This window comes from Cladophialophora bantiana, assembly GCF_000835475.1.
Source record: "Cladophialophora bantiana CBS 173.52 unplaced genomic scaffold supercont1.7, whole genome shotgun sequence".
Taxonomy (NCBI): domain Eukaryota; kingdom Fungi; phylum Ascomycota; class Eurotiomycetes; order Chaetothyriales; family Herpotrichiellaceae; genus Cladophialophora; species Cladophialophora bantiana.
The window spans coordinates 1,691,047-1,711,209 of NW_015971581.1; the positions used below are offsets into that span (position 1 = coordinate 1,691,047).

General features: G+C 52.9%; 5 protein-coding genes across 5 annotated transcripts; 2 read left to right on the plus strand and 3 right to left on the minus strand.

Annotated features, from left to right (window-relative positions):
- Positions 1 to 3,183: 3,183 nt before the first annotated feature.
- Z519_05610 (uncharacterized protein) lies at positions 3,184 to 4,194 on the plus strand (the record flags this gene model as incomplete). Its single annotated transcript, XM_016763350.1, has 3 exons — positions 3,184 to 3,674; positions 3,746 to 4,041; positions 4,121 to 4,194. 3 exons carry the CDS (start codon positions 3,184 to 3,186, stop codon positions 4,192 to 4,194), a joined length of 861 nt encoding a protein of 286 aa, XP_016620963.1.
- Positions 4,195 to 7,200: 3,006 nt separating this feature from the next.
- Z519_05611 (uncharacterized protein) lies at positions 7,201 to 9,358 on the minus strand (the record flags this gene model as incomplete). Its single annotated transcript, XM_016763351.1, has 4 exons — positions 7,201 to 8,357; positions 8,411 to 8,737; positions 8,793 to 8,865; positions 8,924 to 9,358. 4 exons carry the CDS (start codon positions 9,356 to 9,358, stop codon positions 7,201 to 7,203), a joined length of 1,992 nt encoding a protein of 663 aa, XP_016620964.1.
- Positions 9,359 to 10,401: 1,043 nt separating this feature from the next.
- On the plus strand, positions 10,402 to 11,448 carry Z519_05612 (uncharacterized protein; the record flags this gene model as incomplete). The annotated part of the gene is made up of 1 exon (XM_016763352.1): positions 10,402 to 11,448. The coding sequence occupies one exon, from the start codon at positions 10,402 to 10,404 to the stop codon at positions 11,446 to 11,448; it is 1,047 nt and encodes a 348-aa protein (XP_016620965.1).
- Positions 11,449 to 12,318: 870 nt separating this feature from the next.
- Z519_05613 (uncharacterized protein) lies at positions 12,319 to 17,021 on the minus strand (the record flags this gene model as incomplete). Its single annotated transcript, XM_016763353.1, has 3 exons — positions 12,319 to 12,448; positions 12,502 to 16,502; positions 16,551 to 17,021. 3 exons carry the CDS (start codon positions 17,019 to 17,021, stop codon positions 12,319 to 12,321), a joined length of 4,602 nt encoding a protein of 1,533 aa, XP_016620966.1.
- Positions 17,022 to 19,145: 2,124 nt separating this feature from the next.
- Positions 19,146 to 20,096, minus strand: Z519_05614 (uncharacterized protein; the record flags this gene model as incomplete). Its single annotated transcript, XM_016763354.1, has 1 exon — positions 19,146 to 20,096. The coding sequence occupies one exon, from the start codon at positions 20,094 to 20,096 to the stop codon at positions 19,146 to 19,148; it is 951 nt and encodes a 316-aa protein (XP_016620967.1).
- Between the last annotated feature and the right edge of the window lie 67 nt (positions 20,097 to 20,163).

Consider the following 20,163-nt stretch of genomic DNA (forward strand, 5'->3'; position numbering starts at 1 on the left):
TTGGCACTCACAGCAAGCCCACATGACAAACGGGCCATGCATGTCTGGGCAAGCAATCGGGACGGTGATGATGACGATGATGACGACCATGACGACCATGACGACCATGACGACCATGACGACCATGACGACCATGACGACCATGACGACCATGACGACGACAAGTTCCTGCGTACTCCGTACCAGTGCTGCTACCTAGACATGTGATCACTGACGGCTCACCGATATTCCATCTTCCCACGGGGCTGGGACTCGCCTGGGCGGGGCGCAGCGATCCGGGACTGGATTAACCTTTATTCCGACTGGCCTATTGTCTTCCTCAGCGCGCTCACTCCGAATCAGGCGTTTTTCACTACCTGTTACATGCTGTGAGGCAGACTCTCAGCAAACACATCCCTTTTGTGAGTCTATCGACGGCCGGCTCTTCTAGGCCCCCTTGGCCCGACAACTCCACAGTCAACGGGACATTGTCAGAGATCTTGGGAACAGTCGCCTTTCCAGATTGTTGATCCGTGGGGAATTTTCCGACATGTGGCGTGCAAAAATAGCAACCTTTTTTCAGTCCCGCTAAACCAGATCTGGACATCAGTTCTTCGATCTGGGTTTCCAATTCAGGCTCCTCCCGCTGGCTGGTGCGATACCGTCGTCACTTCCCCTCTTTAGTCACCCCTTGCGACGTGCTTCCTTGCTTTGGGAATTGGTCTGCGAAGGTCAATACCACCACAGGATCAATATAAAACGCTTGGTCTCTATCTGGGCTCTCCAGACTTCCTGATATAGCTAGATGGCTTTTCTTCGCGTTAATGGATGGACGGCTCGTGATCCGGGCCATACCTCCGCAATCGATTTCAGCCTCAAAACCCGTTAGGTAAGTAGTCGGAGTGCCCGGTTGACACCTGAGGCTAAGTAGGACCTGTCTCTCTGCTTCCTTCATACGTCCTGAATGGCTATCTTGCACCGATCTCACCCATGGAGCATATGAACCTTGCAAGAGAGCCGCCCGGTCCTTTTGACATGAACAGTTGCTTCTCTGGGCTTAGCGACCGATATACCCCAGTCACAGGCACCACGTTCTCGTTGAGTCACATACGGACGGGAGCTTCTGCTCCCGATGGCAGTGACAACGTTGCATGGAGAGTCAACTTGATATCCCGTGTAGATGCAACAACGGCATGATCTGATATCGACACAGACCCCAGCTCTCAACACTAAGGCAATCTTTTGTTGCTGCTGCCATTGGATCGCAAACAATACCCCTTGCACTAACGGCAAACCCAAGGCTGGACTAAACGCAGATTGGACGATCTGAAACCACAAAGTCTATCCGGTCACGATAGCACACTCAGCTCTGGACGTTGGCAACCCCTGAAAGCCTGTCTTCGGACCTCAGTTGCCGTCAGCTGTGATTCCGCTCACATCAAATGCGTTGGTGATGAGAATGATAATGCGCCTGGCACTTCCGACACGGCTTCCACGCATCCGTGCTTGGCCGGTCTTGCGAAGACATGATCGCGGTGACTGAGTCTGCTTGTGAGCGTGGCCGTGAATTCAGCCCTCGCTTGCTTAGCATGCAGACCGCCGACACTAAAGCGCTTCAATGGCGTGCCCCTGGCACAATGCACTGGCGACATCGGCTGTACCAACCGATCATCCATTCACCTTCACGATCTCGTTCGCCTTTTTCAGCTTCAACAGCAACAGCTTTCTTAACTCCCCACCATCATTTACCACGAGCAACACGCCGTGTGAACACGTCGCGCCATTTCCCGAAAGAGGGCTGTTAGCTGTGCAAACGACTGTGGAGGACCCCGGAAATGCGAACCCCTGGTTCTGATTGACTGTAACTTCCTGTGTCGGCCCCTGCTCCGATGCCCAATTGATCTCTCTACAGTCCATTTGGGCCTTGTTGGCGCAGTCGAACTTGGTGATGCGAAGAAAAGACAACCACTCGTCGAGTCTATCACATATTCCTGTCTACAGTCGCCGAGACTGATGTCAATACATAGTCTCGGCAGTTTCTTCGCCCGCGTGGCCGAGTCTGAAAGACGAGAATAGCACACATTCAAGGTAAGAGTACAGCTTTGCGAACAAACCTTGACAGAGAAATGCTTCATTGATTGCGCCTAGGTTCCCAGACATTTCCATGCCCCCAAAACTATCCAAGCTTTGCGAAATAGTCTGGAGTCTGGACCCCAACTGGGTTTCCCCCCAGGTACGGTTGGCCCTCCAATCCTAACGATGCGACGACGCTGCAACAACTGGTTGGTGGTTCAACTCTGGAACCTCAGAATAGAAACCCTTCACCTTGGACATGTCTAAACCCTGTCCTCTTCCTTGGGATGGGACTTCTTCGCTCGAGATAGGGGCGAAAAGCCCAGTCAATGATTGGCAAGGCAGACGCGTCCTCCATCACAGCTTGGGGTGGAACGGACCATCGACAAGCATGACCAATTTTTGACGAGTGCAGCATACCAGGCGACCCCGGTACATCCTCAGACTCTGTCCGGGAAGATTTTGCAACTAACTCACCGGGCGAAATAGCACCGCAAGGCTTGCAGCCACAACGGAATGAAAATCTATGAGTCCGGTGGCGATGAGTACATGTCTCTCATCTCGTTAGATGGCCTGTGCAGAGCATGTCAAAGAGCAAGGGATGAGAAATTTGCATGGCTGCTTTATGCTATGTCATCTTGATACAAAGCCATGCGCTGTTTACAGTCTACCGGCTCGACTTCACGCCTCCATTTCCTAAGAGTCCCTTGAATCAATGTTGACTGTCAAATGGTGTGCCAATGCAAGTATCCATTTCAATATCGAGGCGTGGAAAGGGCGATCGTGTCATACTAGCATCCGCTGATTTCCTTGTCCGCTGCGTCTGCAGCTCCAGCAATGGTATCAACTATGGTCTTGAGCAAGGAAGAGTCTACCTGTGATGCACGGAAATTGCAAGCACCCTTGACAAAGATTTGCGGGTCGCGGGCCTCGACGACAACATACGTGCCGAGTCTGGAACGCCTTGGGTTGTTGATTCCTCTGGAATGTGGGCCCAGATACTCAAGAATCATACAACACGACGTTGCACACACCCAGATTTCGTCCCTCTTGCAGACTTGACCTATCCCGACCCAACCGCAATCATTCATTACTGATTTTTGGTTGTCTAGTCGTTCCTTTGCCCCGAAAATGCGACCCCTCGTCCCCTTGTTTCTCACTGCAGGCGCAACTGCGCAGAGCATCAGCTTCGTGTACACCGCAACTTTCACGGAGACTGCTCTTGAATTCGTAACCTTCACGACATGCCCTTGCCCAACGAGCACAACGGGCTTGTCGACCCTTCAAGCGACGACCCCTGTCACGACGACGACGACGACGACGACGACGACGTCTACGACTCTCAGTGGACCTATTCTTCCGTCCTCCGACACCATCACTCCAGCCTCGTCGACCATAACTTCCTCGCCCACCTCCAATGCACTAGGGAGCCCAATCTCTACCTTGTCCACCACCACGTCTTCCGGAATTCCCGTGGTCACCAATGACGCATACATCAGCGCAGCCCTGCGCCACCACAACATCCATCGATCGAACCACTCGGCTGATCCGCTCGTCTGGTCCTCTAGCCTAGCCGATACAGCGCGCGTGATCGCTGAGACCTGTATCTATGGACATAACACGTAAGGGCTCTTTCTCCATCTCTCTCCTTCGTGTGCTTTTTGCCTGGCCTAGCTGATATTCCCTTTCTCAGCAACGTTAATGGCGGCGGGTATGGCCAGAACATCGGCGCCGGCTACCCAGCCACACCTCTTGGGATCGGCCAGTTCATCACCGAAGGCCTGTACAACGGCGAAGTAAACAACTACGTCTACTACGGGATGGAACCGCCGCTCAACACGTTGAGCCAGTGGGGGCATTTCACGCAGATTGTGTGGAAGTCGACAAACAGCGTAGGATGCTATACCGCGGATTGCAGCAGTGGTGGGTTGGCGAATGCTGGCCCACCCATTCCGGCGTATTTTACTGTCTGCAACTACGCGCCGCCTGGTAAGTGCAACGAGAATTCCATCAGTGTGATAGAGGGTGGGACAGGACAGAGGAGCTGACAAGCTTGATTTTGATACAGGGAATGTCATTGGGTCATTCACCGCGAACATTGGCGTATCGATTGGTCTGGCTACGGTGTACGGGGATTACTGAAGACTTTGTAACATAGTATCCAGGAGGCAAGGCTGAGCTGAGGCCCGATATTAGAGCTGTGGGGCAAGGCTGGGGCAAGATTGGATTAAAAACCTCAAGAGGGACGGCGGAGATAGTGGTGCGATCTGCCCGGCTTTATTTTTTGCAGAGCCATCCAAAGAAGAACAAGGAGACCATTTATCGATTTGAATGTTTCTCCCGAACAGTGTCGAATATTTCTTGCACCATAGTTGCATACGTAGTGCTACATGTTGCAGTCTGCACAGTGATTCGGTAGGAGTCGGCCAGACTGCCCTAGATTCTAGGTAACAGTTCCCGCAGACTGCTAGTGTTAGTCTGCACTGCACTTCAGTCTGTCTGGAGAGGGAGAAGGACTCCACTCCGTAGGTATTCCGAGTTCCTGGACTGCTTGCTCTATGTATACTTTGGAAATGTAGGCTTACAGCACTGCACCTGTAGTGCCTTGAAGCGAAAAGAGAGGGCTCAGGGCTGGGGGGCTAAATGAAGAGTCAACGCCGCTCGGTTCACCAGCCTTGCACTTTCAGCAGGACTCCGATCCGTGTTCCGTCTGTCCTACTCCGTACGCTGCCTACCAAGTACGTAGGATACGGTCGGGACAAAAGAAAGACCGGGGTAACGTTCTCAACACGCATCAACGCCACCCCCGATTGACTCACTAGCAACACAGTCAAACGGATATTACTATTAATAGCTTCCGGCAAACAATTTACCCTCCTCGATTATCAGGCCAGTGTAATACTTTGTTTCCTGAGGAAGCATTTCAGCCCTCCCATCGAAACAGAGAATACAGACAACGGTCTCAAGATGCGAGGCTCGGAAACCTTCAAAGTCTTAGGGGACTTCGACAAAGACGTGTCTTTTTCGCGATATGAATGCCGCCGCTAGCAACTAGGCTGTCGAACAGCCACCAAGCGACGAGGCTGGACGACTCAACCGGATTATTGGTCTAGCTGCAGAGTGCCAAGGATTCACAGGGGACAACTGCACATTTTAGCGCATTACAGCGAAGGGGCACGATCCGCAAAGGCATCACAAGCACTGCACTTTTAGCGCCTTACAGCGAGGGAGGGGAGTGCCAGGCGGAGGCACGTCAGGCAACGGCTGCATGGAATGGATCCACAGAACCCCGGAGATCAAAAAGCACTGTACCTTTGCCAGAGCATCCAAAGACGAAGAAAGAAGCATCGAATGTGTCTCCCGAATACTGAACGTTTCCACAGTGGTTTTTTTCTTTACTTTTCTTTTCTTTTCGATTCCCACTGCAATTCTAGTCTGGCTCCAGAGCGGGAAATGTGGAGATTCCGCATGCAAGGACTCCCATATTCCGTATTCCGTATTCCATCATAAGTCCCGTCCCGCTCGCAGGTTGGATGTCCGTAGACGAAGCATTCCACGGAGCGGTGTTTTGAATTCAAGAGAATCGACCGAAGAGAGAGGAAGGGAAGCTACTTCGTACCTTTGTTGCAATTCCTCAGAGGACGGCTACCTGCATATGTACACGTAAGGAGGATTGCTTAAGTAGGAAGTGGAACACAGTGGTCTCTGGGCAAATTTGGATCCTAAATATTCCAATCGACCTAGGCACTGCACTTTTAGTGTCTTGGAGAGGGGAAGAGGGGCTGGCATCAATGCACGCGGCACACCACACTACACTGCAATTTTAGTCTCTTGGAGCGAAGGAAAGCCGCCAAGTAAAGGTGCGCCAGTCCAACGGCTCTAGGAGATCAATCCACAGAACCCCCAGGATCCACAAGTGCTATTTGTATATACTGTTGAGAAGATAGACATCCACTGACTTAACGGTGCATATTTAGCATCTTGGGGCGAAGGGGGAGCGCCAGGAGAATCGCGCTAGATAACCGCTGCTCAGTCATGCCACGCTCGGCGCTGCACATTTGGCATAAGGCGATGTGGCATACACAAAGGCATGGATAGGTATGGCACATTCCGACACGGGAATACGGGAGGCAGGCTTGCATCTACTCGTGCGGGTACTTGATGGAACATGATGTATCCGAATGAATGAAAGGCCTCGGACACCGACGAAAATAGCCCGTCCCACTGTGCATCGAGCAAAGCTGGCGGGCGCCGATGGATAAGGACACAGCGTCACAGTTTACAAAGGTAGAGCCGAATGTTCAGTGAAAATGAAGAGGCGCCCTCGATCTATGTGCATGTATCTACGTCCGTCATGGCAGAATGGCCTTTTTAATTGGCCCTGGACTCCCAAGATACTGGGAAGATTGTATATCTTGGTCTGAGAACTGCCATTTTAGTCTCGTGGACGGAGTGTACGTGAAAGAGAGCTTGGAGGGAGTGAACCAGAAAAGTCTTGAGAGTCACTCAAATGTTAGGCCATGCACTGCCCCTTTAATAGTCTAGAGGAGAAGAGACGCAGATTCCGCGGGAGTGGGCCGTCAGCCCTACACTGCACTTTTAGTCTACTTGAGAAAAGAGAGACATTGTCCTCAGCCCTGCACTGCACTTTTAGTCTGGACGAAGCAAGGACCATGTACCGTCCTGGGTAGTTCTAGCTTTGCACATGGCAAGGCTGTGGCCAGAAGCCTCATCCTTGGCACCCTGCCGCTGATTTCGCTGGCACAAACGCGCTGCACTGCAATTTGAACCGGGACAGCAGCCTGCGGCCGTGTGTTGTTCTCTCGGTGCTCTCGGTACTCGGTACCGAGACAACGGTCAGCCTAGTTATCGAAGAGGCCTTCTCAAGTCCTTTCACCAAAGGAAGTGGTCCCGCAAGTTTTGTTTGGTATGCAATGGCTGACTATTCGTTTAGGATGACCACCCCCCATCATTTTCTTGTGTAGATATTCCTGCGCCTAGAAACCGAACCAGCGCGGCGTGCATATGTGCATGGCCCTTTCAAAGCGATCGGGATTTCCCGTCTAGACAAACAAAGAAGGATGTTTAGGTGCGTCATTAAATTCCCCTTGTTTTTTTTTTTTCATGGATTCTTTGATTTGTTTGATATCAATACCCAGACTCATATGAGAACGATCTCGATAGCGTGACATCCTGCACTTCTCGACTCGTAGCATCATCAAGATCCTCGATTTTATCTTCGTCGTGCGCTTTGGACATGTCCTTGCATGGCTCTTGGAAGGTAAATCGCATTTCTTGATCCTTCTCGGCCATGGCGGCCATCTCGACAGCTCCCCCTTCCACAGGGACTTTTTCATCGCCGTTCCCCTTTGTGAAGCTCCCATTTTCGCCGGAGCTCTGGCGGTTCAGCCTTGCTTCTTTCAGTTGCCTGGCCCTTGCCTCCCTTTCTCGTCTTTCAGTCCTCCATTTCATTCCCCAGAAATAGACAGCCCAAAGCATCGGGGATGTCGCGATCAGAGATAAGGTCAAAAATGTAAACGTCCAGCCTCTGCCCCACGCATCGATCATTGGTATCACCGCGGCCGTAGCGCCTGCACCTAAGCCGCACCGGACGAGGTTGTTCGCCGCCGTCGCTGTGGCGGGGGCTCTTGGATAGAAATCAACCAAGAGTGTGCTCGTGACGTTGAATGCAATAGACATGCTGAAGCTGGTGAAAAAGAGGACAACGAGTAGGGCTGGGAGGGGCCCATTGACATCCAGAATCCAGCCGAACGCAAGAACCAACATTGATGTAAGATACGCGGCAGGTATGGCAATCTGCAACCTCACCTTTTCGATAGGGAAATTGCTCAAGTCTTGATTTCTCCCCTTCCGGATCTTCACGCCAAGCTTCCTGCACCAACGAGCAAAGTTGCGGTCCAAGAGTTGTCCATTTGTCAGGGCAGCACATAAGGACCCGCAGCCGAAAGGAATGAAGCACAAGCCGATCTGTAGTTCGTTGAAGCCAAAGATCGCCTGCAATTGGGAAGGTAAGGTAGCTGTGACGTCGTAGAAAGCTGCAAAGAGGAAAGCATTGTAGAACAGAAGCAATGCGTTCTCTTTGTCCATGATGATATGAAGAGACCGCAGGGGATTGGGGAAGCGGAACTTCTTTTTGTGACGAGTCTCCTTTTGGGGGTGATTGTCTTTCGTTGACATCTGATCTTGGGGATGCAGTTTTCGGGCTTTACGTATTGCCAGGTAATTCATGAGAGACATATTCCAGCCTTTTGGAGGGATCGAACCGTTGCCGACCTGTTTACGAGCTATCGAATGGTCAACAAACAGTGATTCAGGCTTCTTCCATGAGGCGTCCTACCTGTCTCTGGGAAGAAAATTGCAAAGACAACCATGAACGCGGAGCCCATGATCATCAGGAACCAGAAAATGGCCCTCCACCCGAGGAATTGAGCGAGGACACCTCCGATGACGGGGCCCAAGGCTGGGCCAAGCAGAGATCCTGCCAGGGTAAAACCCATATACCTGCCTCTTTCTGCCGCGGTCGCCACGTCGGACACAACGGCACTGCACATGGCAATAGTGGCGCTCGAACCTGAGCTCTGGAAACAGCGCAAGACAAACAACGCCCCATAACTGTTCTGGAGCGCAAGCCCAATGTTGGCAAGGATGTATATCGTAAAGCAAACTGTTGGTGGCGTGTTAATGGAAGCATTAATGCACCATGAAATTGATGGACGTACCAGCATATGCGGGACGCCGACCAGCAGCATCAGCAAGATCTCCAACAAACGTAGGAGCAAGGCCTTGGAATATCTATACGAGAGGCAAGTCAACTTCCTCGGCGACGGGTTTACGAGAGAAGATAGCATACCATATAAGAGGTCAGGGTCAAGTTGATCAATGAATTAGAAACATTCAAATCTCTCGCTAACGCATTCAAAGCAGGGAAATAGATCTGGCCGGAAACAGGAGAGAAGAAGCCAGCCCACGACGCCATAAACACGATGAAGATTTTTTGATTCTTTGTGAAGACGGAATAGATTGGTCCACCAGCTGCATCGGTTATTGTTCGTTCGGCCTGGACAGTGTCTGGGAGCTCGTCTTGAGCAGTGGGTATCCTCTCGAGGGAGCCATCGTCATGGAAGTGAGAGGCCTCACTTTGCGATGGTGCATGCCCAGTCTGGGAGTGAGCAAGAACAGTCTGTGTTTGTTGGTGTTTATTAATCTCGCACGCAGCGCTGTGGCCACTTAGTGATGCTGGGATCTTTGAGGCATGTTGATCCGCAGAACAGGCACCTCCCGACATCAAGTCTAGCCGGGGCGCTCGGTATGCACGCGAGAGAGAGTGTGTGTGTGCGCGTGAGCCAAAGCTTGGGTCTCTCGTTGATTTGGTGGGGTCGATCGGGGATCTGGGACTCAGGTTAGATAGGCGTGCCTCTTGCCTTGGTTAAGTATGGCAAGTCCCTTGGCTTTGGATCTATTCTGCTCGTAGACCAAAAGTTCAACAACGCCGAGGACAGAGAGGGAACGAGGAATCGAGAGGGGAAATAGAGGTCTAAGAATTCAACATAGCATCATGTCGCCGATAAAGTCATCGACAGACGAAAGTCGCAGGCACAATAGCCGGTTACGGAGACCGTCCAATGTGTGAGGATGTATTGGCTGGCTGCCCAGTCAGTGGGCCGAAATTCCATACTGCAGCCCTAGCGGGCCTCCAAAAAAATTTTGGGACTCCGTACATGAGTTTGAGGCGATGAGAGATTGAAGATGGTCACCGAATGATGATGCAGGTTGGCTGGTGTTGTGGAAGTGGGAAATGGCAAGACCGGAAGAGGGAGGTGGTAAAGGAAAGAATTTGTGCCTGTCATTCTCCCCCACTGACTGACGTTTGGGTGACGTTTCTACCAGATGTGGCATATTTGAGACTGTCATTACAAATTGGGCAGCCGCAGTGGGGGACAGTGGGGGTGATTGGGGGTTCACTTCGTGGGTTGCCGCTATAGCCGATGACCCGGACAGACTCCGGCCTTTTGTGGCCTTGTAGGTATACCTAGGCCTGTGCTTTGGCCCGTGTACCGAGTACCTATGGTCTGTGCTGCACCCCCTTGGCCCTCTCACCCTCCGTCGCTGGCTAGACCTCCTCTTCTCCATTCCTCAGCCTTTCTCCCGCCCATCCCGCCCATCCAGTTCCTTTCTGCCTTATCTCCACAGTCGTTTTTCTGCCACCTCACCGCCCATCGCTGCGCATATCGGCACGTCACCGCCGATGTTCGCACTTGCCGCCACGTCCCTCCAAACACACATCCGCAACAAATCCGGACCGCGCCCTACGTGATGCCTTGCAAATGAATGCAGAGACCTCACCCTCATCCTCCTCCCCAACCTGAACCTCAGAGGCATGATGGGATCGGACCCACCACCGCAGGCCAGACAACAAAGCCTGCGGACCACGATACCCGTTTGACCTTCTATCCAGCCTACGCTTTCAAGGCCTCGGCAACCTGGTCGAAATGGGTGAAACTGACCTGTCTCGACATCCACACCGTGTTGGAACACCATGAGAAGTATTCTCAGGTTACTACGTCCCTTGGCGTGGATGGCCGCAATCCCCAGGGTCGACAAAATGACTCCCCTTTACTGCTCTTCTACCTCAACCATCCCATCCAATTTGTCCAGGTGATTGGCGTGGTCGTTGCGTTGGAGGATTTCTTCGAGAGGTTCTGGCTCTTCAAAATCGACGATAGTAGCGGCGCGATTATTGACGTAACATGTCCCAAGCCGGAGAAGAAGCAAGCCGAGCTGCTCGCCGGATCAAGCAACAATGCAGGGACAAAGCGGGCAACCGACGCCGCGAAAAAGTCGGACTCGAGATCAAGGTCGAACGCAAAGTCCAACCCCAACTCTGGAGAAGGTGAAGAAGCCTCGGAAGAAGAACAGCTTCAACACACCTTCTCCCTTCTCGATATTGGCACAACCGTTCAAGCAAAGGGCACCATCACCACGTTCCGCTCAACCCGCCAACTCTCCCTCCTGCGCCTGAACATCCTCCCCACCACAACCCACGAAATGGCACTGATCGCCTCACGCACCCAGTTCCTCTCCTCCACACTCTCCAGACCCTGGGTATTGACACGGGAAGAACAGAGGAAATTGCGCGACGAGGCACAGCATGAGAGGGACGAGGACATCGAGCGGGCCAAGAGGAGGAAGACACGCGAGGTGAAGAGGAGAGAGAGGGAGGAAAGGCATAGACAAGTCATTGAGAAGGAGTACAAGAGGGACGAGATGGAGAGAAAGCGGGCGGGAGAAGAGGCCCGAGCATGGGGAGCAGTTCTAAAGGGTGATCGAAGGAAGAGGATAAAGATGTCGGGTCCGATCGAAGAGGGTTCGCGCTAATCCATCGGGACTTTATGTGCAGGACTGAGCATTAGTGTTTGTATAGTGTACTGTTCAGAGACAATAACAATGTGAGAGGTTGTAGACCCGAGATATCCGCTCAGTCTCTACCTGCTGATAGTGCCACCACTGCCACGCTAACAGCAGACCAGGCTGGAACTTTTGAACGAAAGGGCTTTGAAAATTCGTCAATGTACAATACAAGAAGACACATCCGACACAACTCTCCCTCTCGACCGTGAAGCCCCTCTACACTGAACTGACCTCATTGATGAGAGTAACCCGATGCATCAATCGAAACTCGACGATTCAACACGAACCCATCCAGCTCAAAATGAATGTTGCCTGCTGATGGCAGAGTGGTTGAGCTCAATAGGCCGCGCTAGTTCTCCGTTCTCGTTCTTCCGTCGGCTCTGCCATCCTCTCCTGACGGATACTTCTCTGTGGCACATCTATTTGCGGTTTTCCACCATTACTCCTCCAAGCCGTAGTATGATTCCAACCAGCCAGTAGATGGAAAACCCGCCCTTCACCGAATTCTCAAATCAACCCTATGCATATTGTATTCTGTTGATTAGAAACACACTCTCTATTCCGCGTTCCCGCGTGCTCGAATCGAAGGCTCGAAGTGCGATTCTCAGATCCATGGTTGCCAAATCCGCTGTGATCTTGCATGGTCGAGAATCAAGGTAAAAACAACTGGTCCGCTTTTCGTGGCGCTGTAAATGCTAAACAGGTGGCTTTGCTCTCGCCGGGGTATCAATGCACATCTTTTCTTCTATCCATCCCCACAAGCGGCCGTCAGTCAGATATTAGTGTAATCGAATCGTATTATGTTGTACACATTTTTTTGATCGGATTATGTGGCTTTCACTCGGCGCTCTTGTCCGGTGATCTCGATCGTTCCCGTTCGATGCTTGGCTGAGACTTTTGCGTAGGAGGTGATGCGGGATTAGATGGCGGTGATCCAGGCCCGTCGTTCTCAAGAGCGGCAAGAGCACTAAGGCACCGTTAGCTTTTTCAGAGGTTCATCGAGGTGCCATATGGGCTTACCTGAAAGCATTTGTGCTGGACTCATCTTTCTTCTCCTTGTCTTTCTGAGCCGGAGGCGTTCCTGTTCGGCTGCTAGTAGCACTGTCATCTCCTCGTCCGAGGAGACCACCTGGTCCAAGTCCACGGCGCCCACTGTTGGTACGCCCGCCCATCAAACTAGGAGGGCCCAGTGGGCCAGGACCAGAGGTATGACTGGGATGGCGAGCACTGCGTGCACCAAGCTTTCGAAGGTCGTCGGTACCCACGCGGTTTGAGGTGTCAGGGGGAGGAACTTGTCCTCCAAAGCCGCTGAAGCTTCGGGCATCGCCACGGCCCATGGGCATTCGGCCTCCGCCACCACGACCACCGGTCTGGCTGGCAAGTCTCCTGAGTTCGTCCTCACGTGCCTGGCGTTCCGCTTCTTCGCGAATCTCGGTGATAGTCTTAGGGCCCTTATTGTCTTCCTTAGAGGCCCAGCCCTTAGCCCGTAGATCAACCACATCCATGAGCATGAATCGAAGACGACTGGGGAGTTCGGGCAGCTCAATCATAGACTTGATGCGCTCGAAGTAAAGGTCCATTCGGCCTTGTGCCTTGCTCTCGGGGTTGTCGAGTTGTTTCCCGACTGTCCGCAGCAAGCTTGTCAAGCTTTCTATCTCGGCTTCATCCGGAGTCCCCTCGTAATCGACGAGCTTCTTGACGCATTCATGCATGATTCGTTCGGTCAACATCGACAACTTGAACAATTCACCAATGAACTTGACGAGACCTAGACCACGACGCTTCGCAGCTGCTGCAATATAGTACTCGTCTGAGAGCATGGCAGCCTCTTCGGATTCTCCCTCCGGTCGAGGAGGGAGATTGACCTTCCAGCCACGTTCAAACTCCTCTTGGCAACGGTTGAGGAGGTATTTCCGGAATAGATTCCCGCCGGTCACGACATTACCATTCTTATCCTTAATCCCCTCGTCTCTGATATCCGGACTCATACTTTCTAGCATTCGTCGACAGAACGAGGCGTACATGCCTGCCCAGTGAGCTTCATCGGTGGCCTTTTCAAAAGTGAGCTGAATGACTTGGCGTAGTGTTCGGCCGTCTTTTTCGTGTTTGGATTGAGCAGCAATATCCAATATTTGATCCGAAATTCTGTCGAATTTTTCGGGAGTCATCTTGTTCAAAAGTGCCTTTGTCTTGCGCTGCACTGTTTCAGGATCCATTAGGCCGTCGCCACCGGGAGCAGGGCCGGAAACGATGGGCTGGACAAGGCTCCGTGGTTTCCATCCGGTAGCCGAGGTCTCAAGGGCTGTGATAGCCATACCGGCAGTAAGAGGCATGGACTTGTTTTCTTCGGCCATCTGCTTAGCGGTCTGCTTCGCACGCTTGCTTTCAGCACGGGAGCCCCCACGACTTGCACCGCCCACGCGAGGAGACCCAGGAATGGGACCGAGCGGGCCGCTGGAAGGTGTTCGGCCGCCCATAGGAGGCTGCATCTGTCCTCCTGGGCGTCCGAACTGAGCGAATGGATTGGTCGCCATCGCTCCACTCCTCAAAGCGTTCGATGCAGCAAATCGCTGCTCTGAGGTTGTACCTGGTGGGAGAGTGGGTCGGTTAACTCCACCACCAAAAGTGCCCATAGGCCCAAAGTTGCTCATGGGAGGAGGTCCACGAGAGGATGCACTGCGGGCACCCATGCCCGAAGGTGTCCTGGCAGAAGCGCTCGGTCGAGCTGAAGCATCTCCATCGCCCAATGCATCTCGAATGCGAGCATCCCAATCAAGAGTCGGCTTCTCTTTGAATACGCTCTGGAACTGGAGCAGAAACTCTTTGTTGTATTTGAATCCGCGATCGGCCGGGGCATTCGCGTTCAGGGCAGGATTCGGGGACGCGATGTCTGGTGGATAAACAACTTTGGAGATGTCACCGAGCTTCTTCGCAGACTGCAAGGCCTTCAACGTTGCACTCGGTTCAGGTGGCTCGACGGGCTTCTTAGTGTCGAGAGTCAGTTCGGCAGCCTTGGTACGACGTCCAGGGGCCTTCGCGGGAGGTGGCATTGATACATCGGAGACGGGCGTAGCAGTTCCACTTTCGGCTGGAGTCGTCGGACCAGCAGGGCTTTCAACAGACGCAGGAGTGCCAAATGGATTGGGCTTGAGCTCAGCGAAGAGTTTCTTGCTGGCTTCATCTCCTGAGGTGCCCTCCGCCTTTTCCTTCTCGCGAGCCAATTCTTCCTCCTCGGCCTTACGCTCCAATTCTTTCATGTTTGCCTCATAAGCCGCCGCTTCTTCCTCTTCTTTCTTTCGCTGGGCCTCGCGCTGGGCAGCTTTTCTCTTCTTGTACTCTTCCTCGCGTCGCAGCTCCTCTGCTTCCCTGGCAGCCTCTTCGGCTTCCATTTCAGCAGCAAGGGCGTCCAAGTCAAGCTCATCCTGCTGTGGCTTGGCAGGGGTTGCCGGAGTCTCTTCAGGTCTTGTTTCTTGAGCTTGCTTAGCGGCTTCGGCTTTCTCTGCAGCTTCTTTGGCTTCCTTCTCTTGCGCCTCCGCCTTGGCTTGAGCCTCCGCGGCCTCTCGCTCAGCCATTTCAGCGGCTTCCCTCTCCATCTCGGTTTTCTCGGCCTTTTCGGCTAGTTCCTTCTCCAGCCTTAGCCTGGCTTCATCTTCTGCAATCTTCTTGGCAACAGCTTCCTGCATTTGCTTCTTGACCTCTTCTGCAGTCTTCGTGCTGACGCTATCTGTTCGGCCATGAGCATTGTCGGCGGCGCTGGCAGTTCGGCTAGGAGGGGTTGACGCTGACTGCGGAGGACCTGTCGCCGGGACGGGGGTAGGGTTCGCAGGGGATGCAGGCGACTTATTGAAAGACACGACCTCGCCAGCGGTATTCTTGATGGTGACGGCGGCACTCTTCTTCGGAGGAATGGTATAGTTGGACTTCTGCGAAGAGACACTCGGAGCTCGATTGGCCGGGTGCGGAGGGCCAGTGGGACCTGGAGTCGGTGGTTGTTGGCCAATGCTGGAACCAGGCCGATCGGGAGCAGAGATCTGGGAAGACTGTCTCGACATTGAAGGTGGCGGTCCGCCCTGATTGCTGTATGAAGGCTGCATGTTGGGTGCATACATGCCCTGGTTGAAGTGTGGGCGAGGAGATTGAGGCTGCATGCCGTATTGGGGATTGTATTGGGTCGGCATGGGCCCTTGGGCATACATTTGCTGCAAATACATTTGCTGAATACTAGGATCAGCCTGAGTCATGGGGAAGGCCTGTGCTCTCGCAGTCAGAAAATGTTCTGAATAACGTTCAAAATTGCCAGACTCAGGGGACAAGTCAGGGTAAGGAAAGACATTGGGAGTATTGGTGACAACTTGAACGGGGGGCTGCACAAGTTCGGGGACAACTTGAACGGTGGGAAGCGCAAGATCGGGGCGGTAGTAGTCCGAGGCTGGATCTTTGCTGTAGAAAGTTGATCCCTCCTCGTGTCCACCTCTACCAGGGCCGTTACCGCGACCAGCCCCACGACCGACACGGTTCCGGCCCCTCGCAGGCTTGCCTCTTTCTCTTGCGGGTTCTCTGGCAGGATCACGTGAAGAAGGAAACGATGGGTGGTTCTTTACATGTTGGGGTCCCATATAATATCCATTGGGTTGAGGCTGCATCCCGGGCTGCACCATGTGTATTTGACCTCCCATATTCGGGGTTCCTGGCTGAGCGTTGACAAGAGCTGGGCTGCGGGTGCCCATGGCGGGGGATCCTTGGTATGGAAGTTGTTGACCTCGACCTTGATATCCACCTTGGAATGAGCGTCCGTTCGAAGGAGGTCGAAATTGTTGTTGGGGCGAGAAATGCATGGGTTGTTGTTGATATTGAGGATTGAAGCCTCTGCCGCGACCTGGGCCACCTGGATAGCCTCCACGGGTTGGGCCCGCTGGAATGCCTGGACCACCGACGTCGCTGTGGATCGACTGCGAGGAGCCTCGTCTCATGTGCTCTTGTTGAGGTCCAAACTGTAGTTGAGATATCGGCCTAGTCATACCCTGGAGAAAATGGTCAGAATTTGATAAGACAACCTCGTTTAACCTTACACTTGGATCGTTCTGGTCGCCCGAGAGCTGCCCAAATGTATATCCATTTCCGTGGCCCTGAAAACCGCTGGGAGGCCTCCCGCCACTGACGGAGGCAGGTTGAGGAATTGGGGACGGAGAATTTGAGGGAGAGGTTGCGCGAGGATTCAGTTGGCTCACACTAAGATTTGCCGAGTTTTGATGTGCCAACGAAGGGGGTGTGCCCATCGCAGGGGACCCAGCCGCGTTGGCCACTCCCAGCGAACCGAACTGAATATTTCCTGGTTTGTTCTGAGGGCCACCAGGAGCACCACCGTTTGCTGCGAAGCCGGTGGCGCCAGCTGGTGTAACTGTCATGGACGGTTTACGCGTGTGGTCGGGTAGTGAGACGCTTCCGTTGACAGAAGGGATGGCAGGAATCGTAGGATTTCTGCCGTTTACAGAATCGCTATGCCCATGGGCATGCGGAGCGCCTCCAACTGCTGCAGACATGTTGGTGGGCTCCGATGCATTTGGTGCAGAAGAAGGAGATTTGGAGGCGGAGGGAAACGAGGTTCGGCCTTGATTAGCCAAATTCGATCCAGTCGCGAAATTTGAGGCTGTAGATTGTTGTGCGCCTGCGGCAGCAGCGAAGGAAGGTTTAGATCGAGCGGTAGAGGACTGCTGGGGATTCGATGTCATCAGAGATGATAAAATGTCTTCAGGCAGCGATTCGGATGTGCAAGGTTGACTGGAAGGCTGAAACCCAGCGGATGACAAACGCAGCTCTAAGTGAAGGTTGGAAAAAAAAAGTTCCCGAGCCCGCAGGTGATTGTTGGGTAGCGAAGGAGGAATCGAGGGTGAATGAACCACTTTGCGGCGACTGTCTCGAGTGAACGGAAGCCGCTCTTGTGCTTATGTGGAAGATGGCGAAGAGGGAGGAGGGTTGTAATTCTTTTTTTCTTCTGAGAGGAGATTCACCACGCAGGCAGATTTCCGGCCGATTCAAGACAAGGAAACTGCGGCGATGGATGGCAAAAGCGTACCCTGCTCAAGAGGGACAAGAAGACACGACAACGATGCCGTTCACGATGCCAGAGAAGCCTCACGCGAGGGTGAGGCGCAACTGGAATTTGTTGAGGGGGGGTGGTATGGAAGTCTGAGCAAAGAGAAAAGCGCAGTTGAAAGAGGCGCTTCAAGGCGCTCTCTCCTTTCTACGAAATTTTTTGGTCAGTCCGCGGCTTGGCAATGACCTGTGAGGACCATGACGGCCGCAACCCCAACGGCACTTCTTGCTGGCCGCTTGACGCCCCGTAGGCGCAGCCCGCCCGCAATCTCACCCCCGAGCTGCCCATTACTGGCTGTTCAAGCAGCGATTCATGGGCGTCGAGGGTGCCCCGGGTGCCCAGGGCGTCTTTGGCTTCACCAAACGTTGGCTTGCTCGTACCACTTTCACTCCATCAATCCCTGGCCGTCAACTCAATTTCTCCCCAATCACTTGTACTGAGTTTCTTTTTTTTCTCGTTCGGGTACCCCTTTCTTACGGTGGAGGTGTCATTCATTGTCCACAGGCGCACGCCAACCCCTCAACAGTCAGATGATGGCTCGGCCCTTGGGAAAAACAGGCGCAGTGTGGGCGTTCCATAGGCGAGCCCGACCCTCTGGTCCATTGGCATTTCATGACGATATTTGGACCAGGGCAAGGACTTGACACGGCTCATCTGGTGGTGCTTATCGTGTGTTTTCCATCTTTGGTTTCCTTCCTATCCCTCCCTGACGAGTCTCAGGGAAATCCATCCGCAAAGCCGAGCACGCCTCGTCTTGTTTTCCCTTCTCTCTCCGACACGGCATCTTCGTCGCACGTTCCCTACACAATTGTGACGAGATAATGATTCGGCAAGGTGATTCGCATCCGAATCCCGCTATCTCCAACCGAACATGTCACCCCTTTCGGCGACGGAGCGCTCTTTAGTGTTTAACAGGCCTTTATGTCCGTGCCATCTTCTTGGTGTCTTCGTGGGTTCTTCTAGTGGCTTGTCTCAATTCTGCCACATGATGAGCGACGAGGGATGCCCCGGTTCGGCCATTAAGCGTGAACATATAGTAATCAGAAATATGGAGTATGATACTCAAAATAAATTTTCCGTATTCTTGACATCACTTGCATGGTCCCCGTGCACATGTTGATGCACCTGATCAGCAACCGAATAGACGCTCTTCAACTACATAGGTATGGAGAATTTTCTGCACCTCTTCAGCAATCGGGTCCATTTCTCGGTAAATGTCTGTGCAGCAGAGGCACCGTTTACGAGTAGAGTATACAGTTGAGGATGACCAGAGTTTGGTTGGCTACGCAAATCTTCAACTTAAGTTGATTGTGCGCGGATGCTGCTGTAAAGTCAAGCATCACTCGAGTGTCTGCAAAGAGAGCAGTCTGTTTCCAAGATTTTCCAGTGCCCCGTTTGCCAAAATCGAGCCCATACATCTGAGGGGAGCACCGTCATTCAGTCCATGTCGTCGTGAGCAAAAGCAAGTAAATGTTCCCCCCTAGACCGTCCAGACGCCATGCTCAAGCACCTGTTATGCAAAAGCAACTGTAGCCCTGCCAAAACGCAAATGAGTACTCCGTAGGCTATGTCAAGTCTTGACGCCTTTCTTCCCTTTCTTTGCGTTTTTCTGAAATAACTCCTCCGGCGGTTCAGCCATGGCCTTGCGCTTGCCTTTCTTCGTGCCGCCACCGTACTTTGCCTCCAGGTCGTCGAAGAAATTCTGTGCCCTGTTTCGCTGACGCTGTTGAATCAAGGCCGTAAGGGCTTCATTGTCGCCTTCTCCTGTCTTCGATTTTTTTTGGCTAGAACCTTTGTTGCCGAAGATTCTATCCTCGAGTCCCAGATCCCGGGCTAGTTCTCTCGCCTCCGCTTCTTCTTGCTTTGCATTTGCCTTCCTCCGCTGCCGACTTTTCTTGTCTTCCTTGGTGTAACGATTGTACGCCTCCACTTCGCCCTGTGCAATAGCCTCATCAATGATCTTTCTGAACCGGTCCTCATCTGCCAAAACCTCACTACACATGACCATCTCGAAGACCACGTCCATATCACCCTCGCTCTGCGTATATGCCGCTAAAACATCATCTCTCTCCTCTCCACTGCCCTGGTATTCCTTCTTTACCTGTTCAATCATCTCTTCTGTCACTATGTTCTCGGTCTGTTCGCGAAAGAAATCCACCCAGTTGAAATCATCATCGTCAATGGTTGCGCTCTCCGCGGTGTTGCCTGTAGCGTCGTAGCGTTTGCGTCGGCGCTCGTCGCTGAGGATGGCATAAGCAAATGCGATTTCCTGAAATGCTTTGTGTGCACTTTCGCGATTCTCAGGGGAAGCTTTGTCTGGGTGGTGTTTGAGAGCGAGTTTGCGATATGAAGATTTGATTTCGTCGGGGGTGGCAGTCTCGGAGACGTGCAGAACAGCGTAGGGATCGATGAGGGGAGGGTCGCCGACAGCGAGATCCTCTCGTCCTTCTGGGTGCTTTTCGCTACCATTGGACGCAGAGTCTTCAACGCGTTGAGGCTTAGATTTCGATTTCCGGGGCATGATGAGGAGAGGCAGTGGCTGAGCACGAAATTTTCGACGGAGGGGTGTAGGTAGAATGATGTAGACT